At 40.3% G+C, this 13,110-nt stretch overlaps 1 protein-coding gene and 1 long non-coding RNA gene across 4 annotated transcripts in view; one reads left to right on the top strand and one right to left on the bottom strand.

Moving 5' to 3' along the window:
• LOC125879686 (uncharacterized) overlaps positions 1-13,110 on the top strand; it is a 162,448-nt gene that overhangs the window by 34,173 nt on the left and 115,165 nt on the right. The gene's annotated exons all lie outside the window — the stretch shown is intronic.
• The window catches only part of grin2ca (glutamate receptor, ionotropic, N-methyl D-aspartate 2Ca), a 103,918-nt gene that overhangs the window by 29,811 nt on the left and 60,997 nt on the right, over positions 1-13,110 (bottom strand). For both annotated transcript variants that reach the window (XM_049561650.1, XM_049561651.1), the window contains exon 6: positions 4,994-5,205. In XM_049561650.1, the coding sequence (XP_049417607.1) occupies positions 4,994-5,205 (212 nt within the window). The remainder of the gene's footprint in view (positions 1-4,993; positions 5,206-13,110) is intronic.

Genomic DNA, 13,110 nt, shown 5'->3' on the forward strand with positions numbered 1-13,110 from the left:
TCAGACCCCTTGGGCCCCAAGGCCTGTGCCTGGTAGGCCTATTGGAAAGTAGCCAGCTAAAAGGTTTGGGAACAGCTGCACTACACAGTAGTGACAAAGTTCTCTGTCCAAAGTGTGACTGCGATTGGTAAATAGGAGAGGACTACACACTCTCTACACAACTGTATTCAATATACTGAACTCACATTACACTATTTTAACTTACTACAGTTTTCAAACATTAACACTAATGTGTGAGGGAGCTTAGTGTATCTTCCTGCTGCTGTGTACTTGGCCCTGCTGCTCTGAGGCCCTGGGGAGCTCATCTACCTCTGCACTCAGTCTCAGCGTTAATTAAATCAACTTATGATCTAGCTCCCATTGAATGCAGCTAATGTATGATGACATTATCTTCCCAGGTCAATACCACCCTTCACCAGGGCATTACCTCTGAATTAATCTTTGCCACTGTGCACTAAGGGAAAAGAGACTGCCTGCAGTTCTAAAGCAGTGTGGAAGAGAGCTTGAGATTTTTCTGATACTGCTGGAGGACATATAATTCAAAGGGAAGAGCTTGTGTTAACTGCTTTGGGCTGCTCTCGCCAAGTCTGAGATGGGCACTGTTGGCTGTTTGTCAGGCCTCTCTGAGGACGAATGAGAGAACTACACAGATGGTCCGCGGGGCTGGTCGAATGTATGGGATTGAGGGGAGTTTGAGGGATTGAAATGGAGAACCTGCATGACCAATGACTCCCAATTTAGACGGCACTGATGTGGGCCTGAGTTATGGGCATGTTGAGGACTGTGGGGGAGCTTTAGGGCATGGATGAAAATGAGATAAAGAAAGATAACCCTGCAGTGAGGATTAGGCAGCACAGTTCTCAATAGGGCTGCTCTCTAATAGTCGACCAAAAGTTAGTCGACCAGAAAGGTCATTAGTTGGCAAGATTTCAGTGGTCGCCGAAAAAAACAAAAGCAAAGAAAAAACAAACCTGAAATTTTAAAAGGAGGTGTGCCTTGTCAAAATAAATCAAAACCTATATGACTGGACCATGTGGGAATTTAATTTGAAAGGATAGACAAAGGAAGTGGCCACGCTCAGCAGTCAGACAGGAGTCATGTTAATTTCCAGGGCTGGTACCTGCAGTTATTACACAGGTTAGTTAATAACATGTCGGCCAGGAAATCCAAAGTGTGGGATCATATTGAGAAGGTGAAGGACGAACCCAAGGTGATATGTAAACTCTGCAGGCAAACATTTGTCGACTATAAACATGACGCATCACCTGAAACATGTAAGTAGCTACATGCCCATTAGCCACTTAGCACAATCATTACTGCTTTGCTGACAGCGTCAGCTCCCTCAGTGTGTGACGTGCACTTGTAGATAAAATATAGGCCTATATTAATAAAGGTGCTGTAGTATGGTTTTGTATTTCTCTGTAATATAGCACATTGTTAACAATGTTACTTATGCTATTCTTTCTCAGACCTTGAACTCAAACCATTGTGTTGCCATGCCCAAAATATAGAATTTAATAATTAAATTCATATCATAAACATGTAGGCGACTCGTTGACTAATGGCCCTAAATGACAACTACTGGTCGACTAGAAAAATTCCCTACTTCTTAATCTAGATATAACAGGCCGACCGATAAATTGGTTGGCCTATATCACAGACTGATGTGTAACAAAATAAAAACCAATGATATATGCTTGATGTTATTTGGAAACAGTGCTGCAATCTTACATTTTGTTCGCCTGAGAGAGCACCAACAAGTTAACTTTTCAACTGTAAAATGTCCCGCTTAGTTTATTTTTTAATAACCAGGTTTAAGGGATTCTTAAGAAAAGTGTCTCTTAGTGTTGTGTATTAAAAAAGCGCTGAAATCACAAAGACTAGTTGACATTTATAAACAAGAATTACAATAATCTAGTAGACGTTTAGGTCACTTATCCGAGACACAATGCTTAATATAAGGCTGTTTTCAACTTCTCCAATGTAAGTATTTGCTACTTTGCTTAATATCATTGTAATTGCATATTTTGGGATTTGGGACAAAATAAAAAATGTGAAGAAATCACTTGGCGTCTGGACGATTGTAAAAGGCATTCTCACTATTTTCTGTCATTTTCTAGACTAGAAGTAATCAATTAATCATTAAACAATGTACAGATTGTTCATTAATGAAAAAAAATCTATAGATAGTCCTACTTAGGGCTGTGACAGTATGGATTTTTTCTTACTGCCATGAAACGTTGCCTTTTCACCAGTATAAGGTTTACCGCAGTGCCTTGGGATTTGAAATGTCTGTATTATCACTATGCTTTTTATAAATTCTGATAATCTGATCACATGTCTCACATCCATGTGCAGTCTTACTCCCTCTTTTTGTCCAGGCAGTTCTCGTATTCATACAAATGAAGTTACATCAACTACTGTACTATGGCAGGATGTTACCAGTGGAAACTTGGTAAAACCTTGTGCAAGAGATTGTGATGTTTATAACAATTTCAGTAAAACCACTGCCACACTTTTGACTCACAGTTCTGAGTCCATTTTCTTACGGGAGCAGCAGCTCCAGTCACCATATTTGTTGTCTGTGGCACAGCAGCATTTAGTGTTGATAGGCTATTACTCGTGATGTGTAATAAATCAGACAGTGCTGTGGGCGGGACATTGAGCGAGGCTACCAGATTGGTGACTGCAGATATAGGGACTGCATCAGAGCCAAAGTAATGCATTTTCCAATTAATTTATCATATTGTATTAATTCATTATGTGTGGTGATGACAATGCTGACTTCAACACCAAAGCAGCATCACATGACCAAGGTAATGCGATGATGTGGTTATCATCACAACCATAGCCCCTGTCTCACTATGCACAGAGAGCTCTCTTCAGTTTGACTATTGGAATCATGGAGAAGCATCTACCTCTTCACTCTTGATTTAGTGTTCACTGGTCAGTGTTTCTCCTTCAGCTGACTAAAGTACCGATTGCTTCATTGAACTTCTCATTGACTTTATCTGCTCCTGACTTGGATTATTTTGCAGCTCCATAAAAATGTGCCATTGTCCAATGAGTGGAGTTACGCACTTTTGATACAGGCGGGATGATTTGGTCAGCATGAGCGATAAAGCACTACAGTCCTCTATAACACTGAAGGGATGTGATCCTCATCTTGCGTTCCCCTCATCTCGTTAACGCTATTGTCAGTAATGGATAATGGCCAGCGCTTCTCTCCCCCACTAATGAACACCAATATCAGTCTCTAGGTGTTCAGGATTGATGACATGGCCTAATCATCCCATCTAATTGATACCCCACCATGCAGCACATATATTTCCCTGATTGGGTCACAGGGTGATCCCTGGGATATTACACTCTGGCCAAGCAGCCTAATGAGTATCTCACCTCATTGAGTGATAAGAAGTCATGCCTGGGCTAATGGCAGGGGAAGAGCCTCTTAATCTCATACCTAATGGCGCTCTCAAGCTAGATACAAAATCAATTAAGATGGGCATGTTAACATGTGAGAGTGCATGTGGGACTGTACAGTGAGGTATAGTGGGTTTGCTTCAGGTTTCTTTGACTTGAGGCGGTCTACACACAGTTCAGTAGCAGCAAATTTGAAAATACTAATGCAGTAAACGTGGACAGAATCCTAAAATGCTTTATATCCTGTAACCTCTTAAATCATGTAGAATTTAGAAGATCCAAATCTGGCTTTAGTTTGATGAAATTCAGGCACAGATGTTTTATTAAATCTCCTCTTCTTGCTCTTTTTTTTCTTTATCTTTTTAAAGCCTCTCACTTTTGGCATTTCTGACCGTTGCTTTCACCAGTTTAAACAACAAATTAGTTAACTAGCCAATTAGCAGTTAAACCATAGGTAACTTGCATGAACTGCAAAATATAACTAAGCACCTGTTTTGAATGTTATCACTCAAGTGAGCATAATTAGTGGTTATCAGTGTCATAAGTATTGGTTAGAAGGGTCCCGCTACACTGAATAGTATGCTCAGAATGCTGTTATCAGTGTATTAGCTGTATATATTGTTTTTTTGTAGTTTATTGCTTGTAAATAAGTCAGCTCATGTAACATTAATATAAAGAGTGAGAAAGTCTGAACTTCTTATTACATTCTTGACTTTATTGATTGTAGGGGGGCTGCTCAGGGTGTTGGATGGGTCAAACACAGGACTTTCACCTTACAGACCAGGGTTCTTGTGCTGTGTGCAACGAAAAGGCAACGCTGATTTATGCAGTATGTCATGTGAAGTGTGACTCATTTTTCATGACATACGTATGCCATGTAACATACTTATTTTAAGCCAAACAGTGATGTTTTTGTAAACCTAACCACGTAGTCTTTGCGCCTAAACTTAATGACACTACTCCTAATGCCAACTCTAGCTGATAACGACATGCTGAACATACTAGTCAGTGTGGCAGAACCCTTTTGAACCACATCTATGACATCGAATCATAACATTTAGAATGGGTGAGCTTGGCTGGTCACTCTCTGCAAGCCAGTACTCTGTCATAGAAGCAGAGTTTGTGTGGTTAAATGAGCACTGCGCTGTAACATTTCACTATAACTGTGTGTGTGATGGCATGCTTTGGTAGTTTAACAGTACAAAGTTACAAGTTCTCTAACCTTCTAACTCCATCATATTATCGAAATCTCCAACTTAAACATTCATGCATGTCAAATTCATAAAAGCCTCTTAACTTGAGTGTTGTGAGGATCAGTATTTGGAGCAAGTGTCTTGTGAAAAGTAAGCAAAGTAACAAGCTGTGTTTTTTAATATCATCTATACACATTAGATGGGAATACAAAATAATTCACTTCAATGAGCAGATTCAGCTGATTTGATCAAATGCAGTCAGTCAATCCCTGACTTTAGGTGAACTGACCCTTTAAGTTCTTGGTGTCTTTTTGCTCTTTTTGGCTCTTATGTTGGAATGGTACTATTCACTGTTGTTGAGTGGTGGCATCACTTACGCCTCTGTCTTGTTGGACTGTCGGCGGCAGGGTACGGTGTTGCTGACACATGTACCAGTAACAGGGTCCACTGCCTCCACAATGACAAAAGGCCTCTCCTCCAGCGTGGCCACTGTTAGATGCCTGTAGTCTGACACCGGCTCCAGGTAGGAGCCATACCGCGGCCACACAGGGTATCTCATTTGCAGGATCCCCATCTCGTAGGTCCCCACCTGAAGGAGTTGAGAGAGAGGGTGTGAATCAACATAAGCCTGTGAAAAATCTCTGTACCAAACTCCAGATGGTTACCATACTGCTATATTGCCTCTCATATATCTCTGATGAACCTAGTGAGGACATAAGTGCATAACACTGTCTATCTCACCCTCCAATCTTAATGCAGTTGTTCCCAAGTCTCTGACTGTATACGTTGTTATCGCACGTCCTTGTGATTTGTACTTCTGGACCTGGTGCAGCGAGGAGGGTTTTAGTTCGTAGACAGTTTAGAGGAAATTGATTTTTGGGTCACTGGGGATGTAGAGAGTGCAATTACACATCTAATGCAACGAAAGCAATTCCACCCTCTGCTATATTACTAGTTAGCTAATTTTAATTGGATGTTGTGAGGAAATGAGCGTTCAAGCAAGCTGAATACATAATCAAGATCTGAAATTAAACATTTATTTGAAGAAGCCGTGACCTGTTTAGGAGCACATTCCACAAATTTGCCCCTCTGACTCTCGCTGTTGAAATCAGGCTGGGAAATGAAGGAATGAAGGTCGTTATTTTAGACCCCAATTACCCAAAACACCAACACATCCTACTGATTGTTAACTGTGCTGAATCACATGGGGCTATTAAATGCTGCCAGAATTCAGCAAATGAATTACAAACAGATTTTTACAATTGTAAGAATTCACCACAGTAATGAGAAGCAGCTACAGTTAGTTTTTAACATTTTGCTGTGGAAAAATAACCACGTCCCTGCAGCCTTTTTGTTGTCAGACAATAATCAGAGATGCTTCACCACATTAACTCTTTCTGTAACTTCCTGTTTTTAGTGATTTAAGTGATTTATTAATGAAACACTCGACTGCTCTGATGTTTTCTGATTAATATTAGTATCACTTTACTGCTTTGATTTAATGTTTTTTTCGTGTGCTTTGCAAGCCTGGACCCTTTAATTAATAAGGCTGAAATTATATTACTAAGATTAATGATACTTCAAACAAATATTTAGCGATTTCAATTTACAAGGCAGTAATTACCAAAAAATAATTAAATCATCAACTATGAATTAAAAAAAGTGATTAATTATTCCTTTTACTGTGGCAGTAAAATAAAACAACACAAAATGTATATAAAGAGCTGTTGTTTGTTGTTATACTGATTTTTTTAGTTTCCAGTCCCAGGCACACTGGCATTAGTTTTCAAGTCAAACTCCAGAGCTCTTCCTTGTGAGACAAATAGCGTGCTAAAAAGCATGAGTGTTTTGCTGTGATTGGTTCTTTGCTCTATCGCACATAATTTAAGACCACATAAGATGAAAGGAAGTCACATTTGGAGACTCAAGGAAATTGGACACTTTGATTATTTCAGATATAAAACAGTGACAATGATGCGAAACCCATCATTATGTGATTGTTGAATCTGCTTCTCTAACAGCTTCTACTCTTCTGGGAAGGCTTTTCACAAGATTTTGGAACCTGGCTGTCGGGATTGGCTCTCATTCAGCCAAGAGAGCATTAGTAAAGTCTGACACTGATGTTGGGTGTTATGACCTGGCTCGCAGTCTGTGTTTCAGTTAATCTGTGGATGAGGTTTGGGCATAGGAGCATTGTCATGTTGAGACAGCGAAGGGTCTTTAAATTGTATATACAAAGTCTGAAGAACACTAAAATATGTATTCCTGAACATTTCAGGCCCATGCCATGACGACAGCTCCAAAAGTACACAGAATGTGGATAGGGGTGTCCACATACTGTACATACCTGTTTTTTTGTCTTTCATTTACATTTCATACAATCCCAAATAGGTCGGAAAAGGGATCGTACATACAGTAGTAGATGTCCTCCAGTTTGGAGGAGCAGGCAGGAGTATTTAGCCAACTAAAAAAATCAATGAGTTGAAGTGTATACTATATTTAGAATATTTTTACGGCTTTACCTTGCTGTCAGACAGCCCCTTCTGACACAGAGGCCATTAATGGCTTCAGTTTCCTGTCTACTCTCGTCAAAGAGGAGTAGAGATGACGAAGGCACGGACGATGCCAGTCATGATGCCAGATGATGCCTCTCTTTAGCTCCACTTAAGTTGTGCTAAATTTAGGGTCTTATGTCTATTTTGTTGGTGCTCTTTGTGGTTGGCTTTGGAGGGTGGTGGCGTTTGGCTGCAAGTCACTCATCGCGATGAGGAAGTCAACTCACCAGTCTCTAAAATCTCCTTTCTGCTGACTACTTCTAACTAGCTGCTGGCTAGCCAGAATGAAGTTTTCAAATGTAAACATCAGTAAACATCGAGGGCAACATGGAGAAGACAGGCACCAGCTAAACTAGCATCCTGCTAGCCATTTTACAGGTGTTTGAAAATAAACTGCACAACCTCCATGCTGCATCAGTTTAGTTTTTCAGGAACTGTAATATCCTTTGAGTCACTGAAACTGGCTAAATCCTGGACAGCGCCATTCAGTTAGGTGGCAGAGGACTGTTGCAAGAGGAGAGGGGTATGTGCTTTATGATGAATAAGAAATGATGTGACGGTGGGAATGAGAGGTGATGCGCCGGTCCTGCTGTGGATCACTGCCATTGTTCAGAAGCGGCTCACTACTTGAGTCACTACTTGTGTGAGGAGCAACCATGTGGCCGTTTTGTTGAGGTTGGGATGTGTGGACAGTTAAATCATTCCACAACCAGAAACTAAGGATTACCCGAACCATCCGGCAACGTGGAAGATTATAAAGCAGCAGCCAACAATGTAAGAAGATGCATAGACGGACTAAATTACAGTGCACAAGTTAAAGCTGATGGGATCATATTCCACTGGAGCTGTATGTTGTATAAGTCCATTTGACAAATAAATGATCGATTGATTGATTGAAAGCCACCAGACTCGATTGACACTAACAGTAATTTAAACTTGCTGAACATGGGAGCTGCTGGTCTACCGCCTTAATCAGTTAGTTTGTGTTGTTGTGTGACTTTGGTGAATCCGAATTAACCCTTTAAAACGCCAATATCAAACAATTACACAAACAAATGAACTGATTGAGGCAGTGGTAGACCAGAGGCCTGTACTGTGAAGCAGGATTTGGAGTTAGCACTGTGGTAACTTATGCTGAACAGCTAACCTGCTCCGAAGCAGGTTAAGTTCAGAGTTCGGATGACAGCTTGTTAACTTCCCAACCTCTGACCGCCCTAGACCTTGAGGAGTCTGTCTCCTCTGGTTTTAAAACAAAGCTTCTAACAAATGGAGAGATTGTTTACAACACAAACCACATGATGTTAGCAGTATTTTAACATATGCAAAGTTTATTTTAGTCTGCAATGATAGCTGACAGTGTTTCTGTTTTTATTGCAGCTCAAAGTAACATGAGACACCTGTGTGATAAGAACTAGGAAAAAAACAAAAAACAATGATTATATTTTATCAGAAAAATAACCCTCACACTGTTAATTGGCTCCTGTTATTATAAATGCAGCATTTTGGTCAGATAGACCTCTGAAGTCATTAACTAGGCTACTCTACCAACGTTTACTTCAGAAACAGTCTGGCATTTTATGTGACATTCAGAGTAGTTTCATGATCATAGCAAAAAATACTCACTCTATACTAATTCCATATGTTATAATACCTACATGTATTTAAAGTCTTGGCCTACATTTATTATTTGTAAATTATTTCCAGTGATCTACATCTTCTGATATAAGATTACAGGCCATAACTTTTTAAGTGTTCCACAGACTAAACATTGCCATGGGTAATTACTGTTACTGTTTCATCCTTTATCATATAAGGTAGCCTACTTCATTCATAGTTCTGATGATGCTGCTTGTAATTAACACCCCCACCTATTTCACATGAATGCACTTATGAATGGATAGGAAAACCCAGAGTTGCCTGAACTAGTAGATAACCAGCATTGTGATACAGGTTATCCAGATGGTCAATGTTAGGATTAGTCATGCCACATAATGAAAATATATTCTGGGTAAGATGAACTGGCCTCAGCAGCTCCTGTGTTCAGCAAAGTTTAGTTACTGTTTTCCTTAGCGGAATCTGGCTTTGAGAAGAGCGATACAACAGCTTCAGTGAGGTAAAGCAGTGAAAATATTCTAACTATTAAACTGATTTTGTTTAAGGTGGCTAAAATATGTTTTGCTGCTTCCTCCATCCACAGTAGTACATTGCTTAGCTTCCATGTAGGTACTCCTTAATGCTTCTTCAAACTCAGGGTGTGTCCTACAGACTCTACTGTTTGTAATACACTGACTATGGATAAGTACCTCATACAACCCTACTTCAAAAGACCCGAACTATCCTTTTATTGTAACCTATAGTCTTTAAACTCTAACAGGCCTACTTAAGCTTCTTTACTGTCATTGGGGATACAATAAATCAGTTTAAATATCAACTGTGGACTATATATTTTTCACTTTCTCATAAATCAATAACCCTGTATCAGCTCAGTCACTCCCATAAAATAATCTATAAGCTTGACAGGAAGCTTAATCTTCACAGTTTACCATGTGGGAATGGATGTGTCACAGTTACAGGAGAGGAATAAAAAATGAAAAGAGCAGTTCTCTCACCTCTTTTTTTATTTTCTGTCAATGGATCAATTGCACTTTCTACGATTTACTCCTGATGGTGAGGTACTTAGTCTGTTTTTACACAAACACTCGACTGTGCTGCTGTAAATGTCATTAACTTCCTGGAGGGCTAAAAAAAAGTGTCAGTCTGAACAAAATGTTTTTCCTCCCACATAATCTCTGCTGTTTATGCAGGAAAGGGGACAATCCTGTCTGATCACACCAGTCAGTACAGCCTGTTACAATGAAATGAAAAAACTGAAAAGGAGGGGAAATAGTGCAAATATCCCAATTCTCTTTGGACTTCTCAGTTATTCCTCTCTCCTGCCAGTCATATTGATCAGTCCTGCTGTTTATCTGTCGCTCCACTCATGGGCTTTCAGTCGAGTCAATCAGAATTTCAAATTTCAGGAAAGTATACTGACGTGAAAAGCATTATGTCCCTGTGGCTGCTTAGAATGTTAGGATCTTGATTGTTCATTTATCTCAGAAAACGCACAAAAAAATTTTTGTTTTAAACAGCACGTTAAAAAGTGATGTCAGGGAGGGGAAAACATTATGTAGAGCTTATTCAAATATCCTGTTTGGAAAATGAAATATACAATGACTGTCACTCCAGCACCATAGTTAGTATATTACAAAAAAAAAAACATTGGGAAAATACTTCAATTAGATTTTTTTTATTTTTGGTTTACAAACCAGCCGGCGAGACTGCAATTTCAGGGTTTGTGCTTGTCACAGATATACAGTAGGAAAACGGTAGCTTTTCAGTCCCGTACATCACCCTGCCAGATAGCAGTAATGACAGGAACACTTCCCATCCTCCTCCCGGGCTTCTTCACTCTGTCGTAACTCTCTTTTGTCATGCTCTCCCTCCATCTTCTCAAGTTACCTTGACTTTAAGATCCGGGAGGAAGTCTGTGAACTAGCTGAATAATGACTCTTGGGAAGTAGCAAATTACTGACTGTATTTGATAAGAGCACTGAGGTGATTTAAGTTTAATAAATACAAAAGGTGAGGAGTGTAATGTGAGGTATCAGTGTATTCAATGTCATGCTGAGGCTGGTTATACGTAGGTGATGTATGAACGTAACCGAGGCTGTCCTGCAAATGCGTACAATAAGAAAGCTGGCAAAAAGGCAATCAAAAGATGGAATTGATTTTCAGCTCTCAGAGAAAAGACGCTGGAGGCAACAGAAAGTTAAGCACAGAAAAGGTATCGCCTCAACCTAAGTTTTTTTTCTAAAATGAGCACAGTGTTGTGCTCTGAAATAGTGAGAAAAATATTTTTCCTCCCACAAAAGGTTTATGTAAAGGTCAGCATGGTGGAAGTGGTGGAGTCAGCGGGTGAATGAGAGGACACATTTACCTTCAAGTCTGGGTTCAAGTTGCATTGAATGCCAAGAAATCTCTGTCAGTAATGTTTCTGATGAAACACAAACAAAAGCTTATCCTAACCTAAACCAAAGTGTTTGGCTGTAAAAGTAAACCTTGTTATTGGACAGAGACATGTCGAATCCATGTTACTGTCAGTGAATAGAATTTGATTTCAGTCTTTTAGAGTCTGTGCTCATTTACACTTCCCTGGTGTTTCCACAGCCAAATTTCCTGTTTGTCTTTGATATCGCAGAGGACAAGGATATTAAGATGTTAAAAACTCCCTAATCGACTGGGAGTGTTGCAGTGGAGAACAATGCCCTTCATGAACATTCAACAGCAGGACAGAAGGCCCAAAGAAAAATGAGAGACAGCTGCTTTTGTCTATGTTGGAAAAAAACACCTCATCAGCAATACAAAAGAAATGAGAAAGAAAAGCTTTTTGAAGGTGTTTGAAGGTGATCCGCCTTTCTTACCTGTAACCTGATCCTGCATTCTTTAATTAGTTCAGCAATGACATATGTGACATGATGTCAGCAACAAACGCACTTATTTTAGGCCAAACCATGATTTTGTTTCTAAACCAAATTAAGTACTTTTTGTTGCTTTCACCTAATAATGAAGTAAACCTACATCGGTTCAGTTTATTTTGGAAAGAGACTGTCTGTAACTAGGGGATTAGATCAGATCAATGGATGAGAGGAGCAGCTGTTTGTGAATGAAAGCAAATTTTAGACCCAGTGCACTGAAAGTTTCACTTTCACTGCATCTGCCATTCTGCTGTTCTGTCTGTGCCTTCCATCTGTGGAGCAAATAACTGAACGGTATATACACCAATCAGCCAAAACATTAAAACCACTGACAGGTGTAGTAAATAGCACTGATCATCTTGTTACAATGAAATGTATTGCTGGGAAACTGGGTCTGGCTAGGTCCTAGCATTCATGTGGTTGCCACTTGACACGCACCACCCACCCAAACACCAGTGTAGACCAAGCAAACCCCCTCATGGCAACAACACACCCTAATGGCAATAGCCCTCCTCCCCAGCAGGACAATGTGTCATGCAGCACTGCTCAGGAATGGCCCAAGGAACATGACAAAGAGCTTAAGGTGTTGACCAGCCTCCAAATTCCCCAGATCCAAATCCAATTGAACATCCTTGGGACATGCTAGTACCTCATCTTGCAACCCACAGGGCTCAAAGGATCCTGCTGTAAAGATCCTGGTGCTAGACACCACAGGGCATCTCCAAACTTCCTGTGCCCATGCCTTGACATGTCAGAGCCATGTCCAATCCATAGAGGCCCCACTGTGGATAGGCAGTATGTCTGGGGTATTGGCATGTCCCACCAATGTTCAGTCAAATTGGGAACTGGGTAATTTGGAGGCCAGGTTAATGCCTTGAGCTCTTTATTACGTTCCTTGGGCCATTCCTGAGCAGTTTTTGTGGTGTGGCATGGTGCATTGTCCTGCTGGTGCGGCCACTGCCATCTAGGAGTGCTGTTGCCAGGAGGGGGTTTGCTTGATCTGCAATGGTGTTTGGGTGAGTGGAGCGCATCAAGTAGCATCCACATATATGTCAGCACCCAAGGTTTCCCAGCAGAACACTGCATCGTAACAAGACAATCAATGATATTCATTTCACCTGTCAGTGGTTTTAATGTTTCGGCTGATCGATGTATATTCATACGGTGCACCTAGTAAATGGTTCAGCTCCAGAAGTAGAAGATCTAAACATGGCCACAGATGTTTTAATTGTGGCCACTGGTCACAAATAAATGAATATGTGGGAAACCCCATGTAGATGGTCAGCCATCGAAATGTTTGATAAAGGAATTGTATTTTATTAATGATGTTTTAGCTGCTTATTTTGAGCTACATCCACAAAGTGGACGGTATTTTGATGAACGGGTCAGTGACTCCAGCTTGTAAATGATCACAGTGCTCAT

This window comes from Epinephelus fuscoguttatus, linkage group LG19 (genome assembly GCF_011397635.1).
Source record: "Epinephelus fuscoguttatus linkage group LG19, E.fuscoguttatus.final_Chr_v1".
In the NCBI taxonomy this organism is placed as follows: Eukaryota; Metazoa; Chordata; class Actinopteri; order Perciformes; family Serranidae; genus Epinephelus; species Epinephelus fuscoguttatus.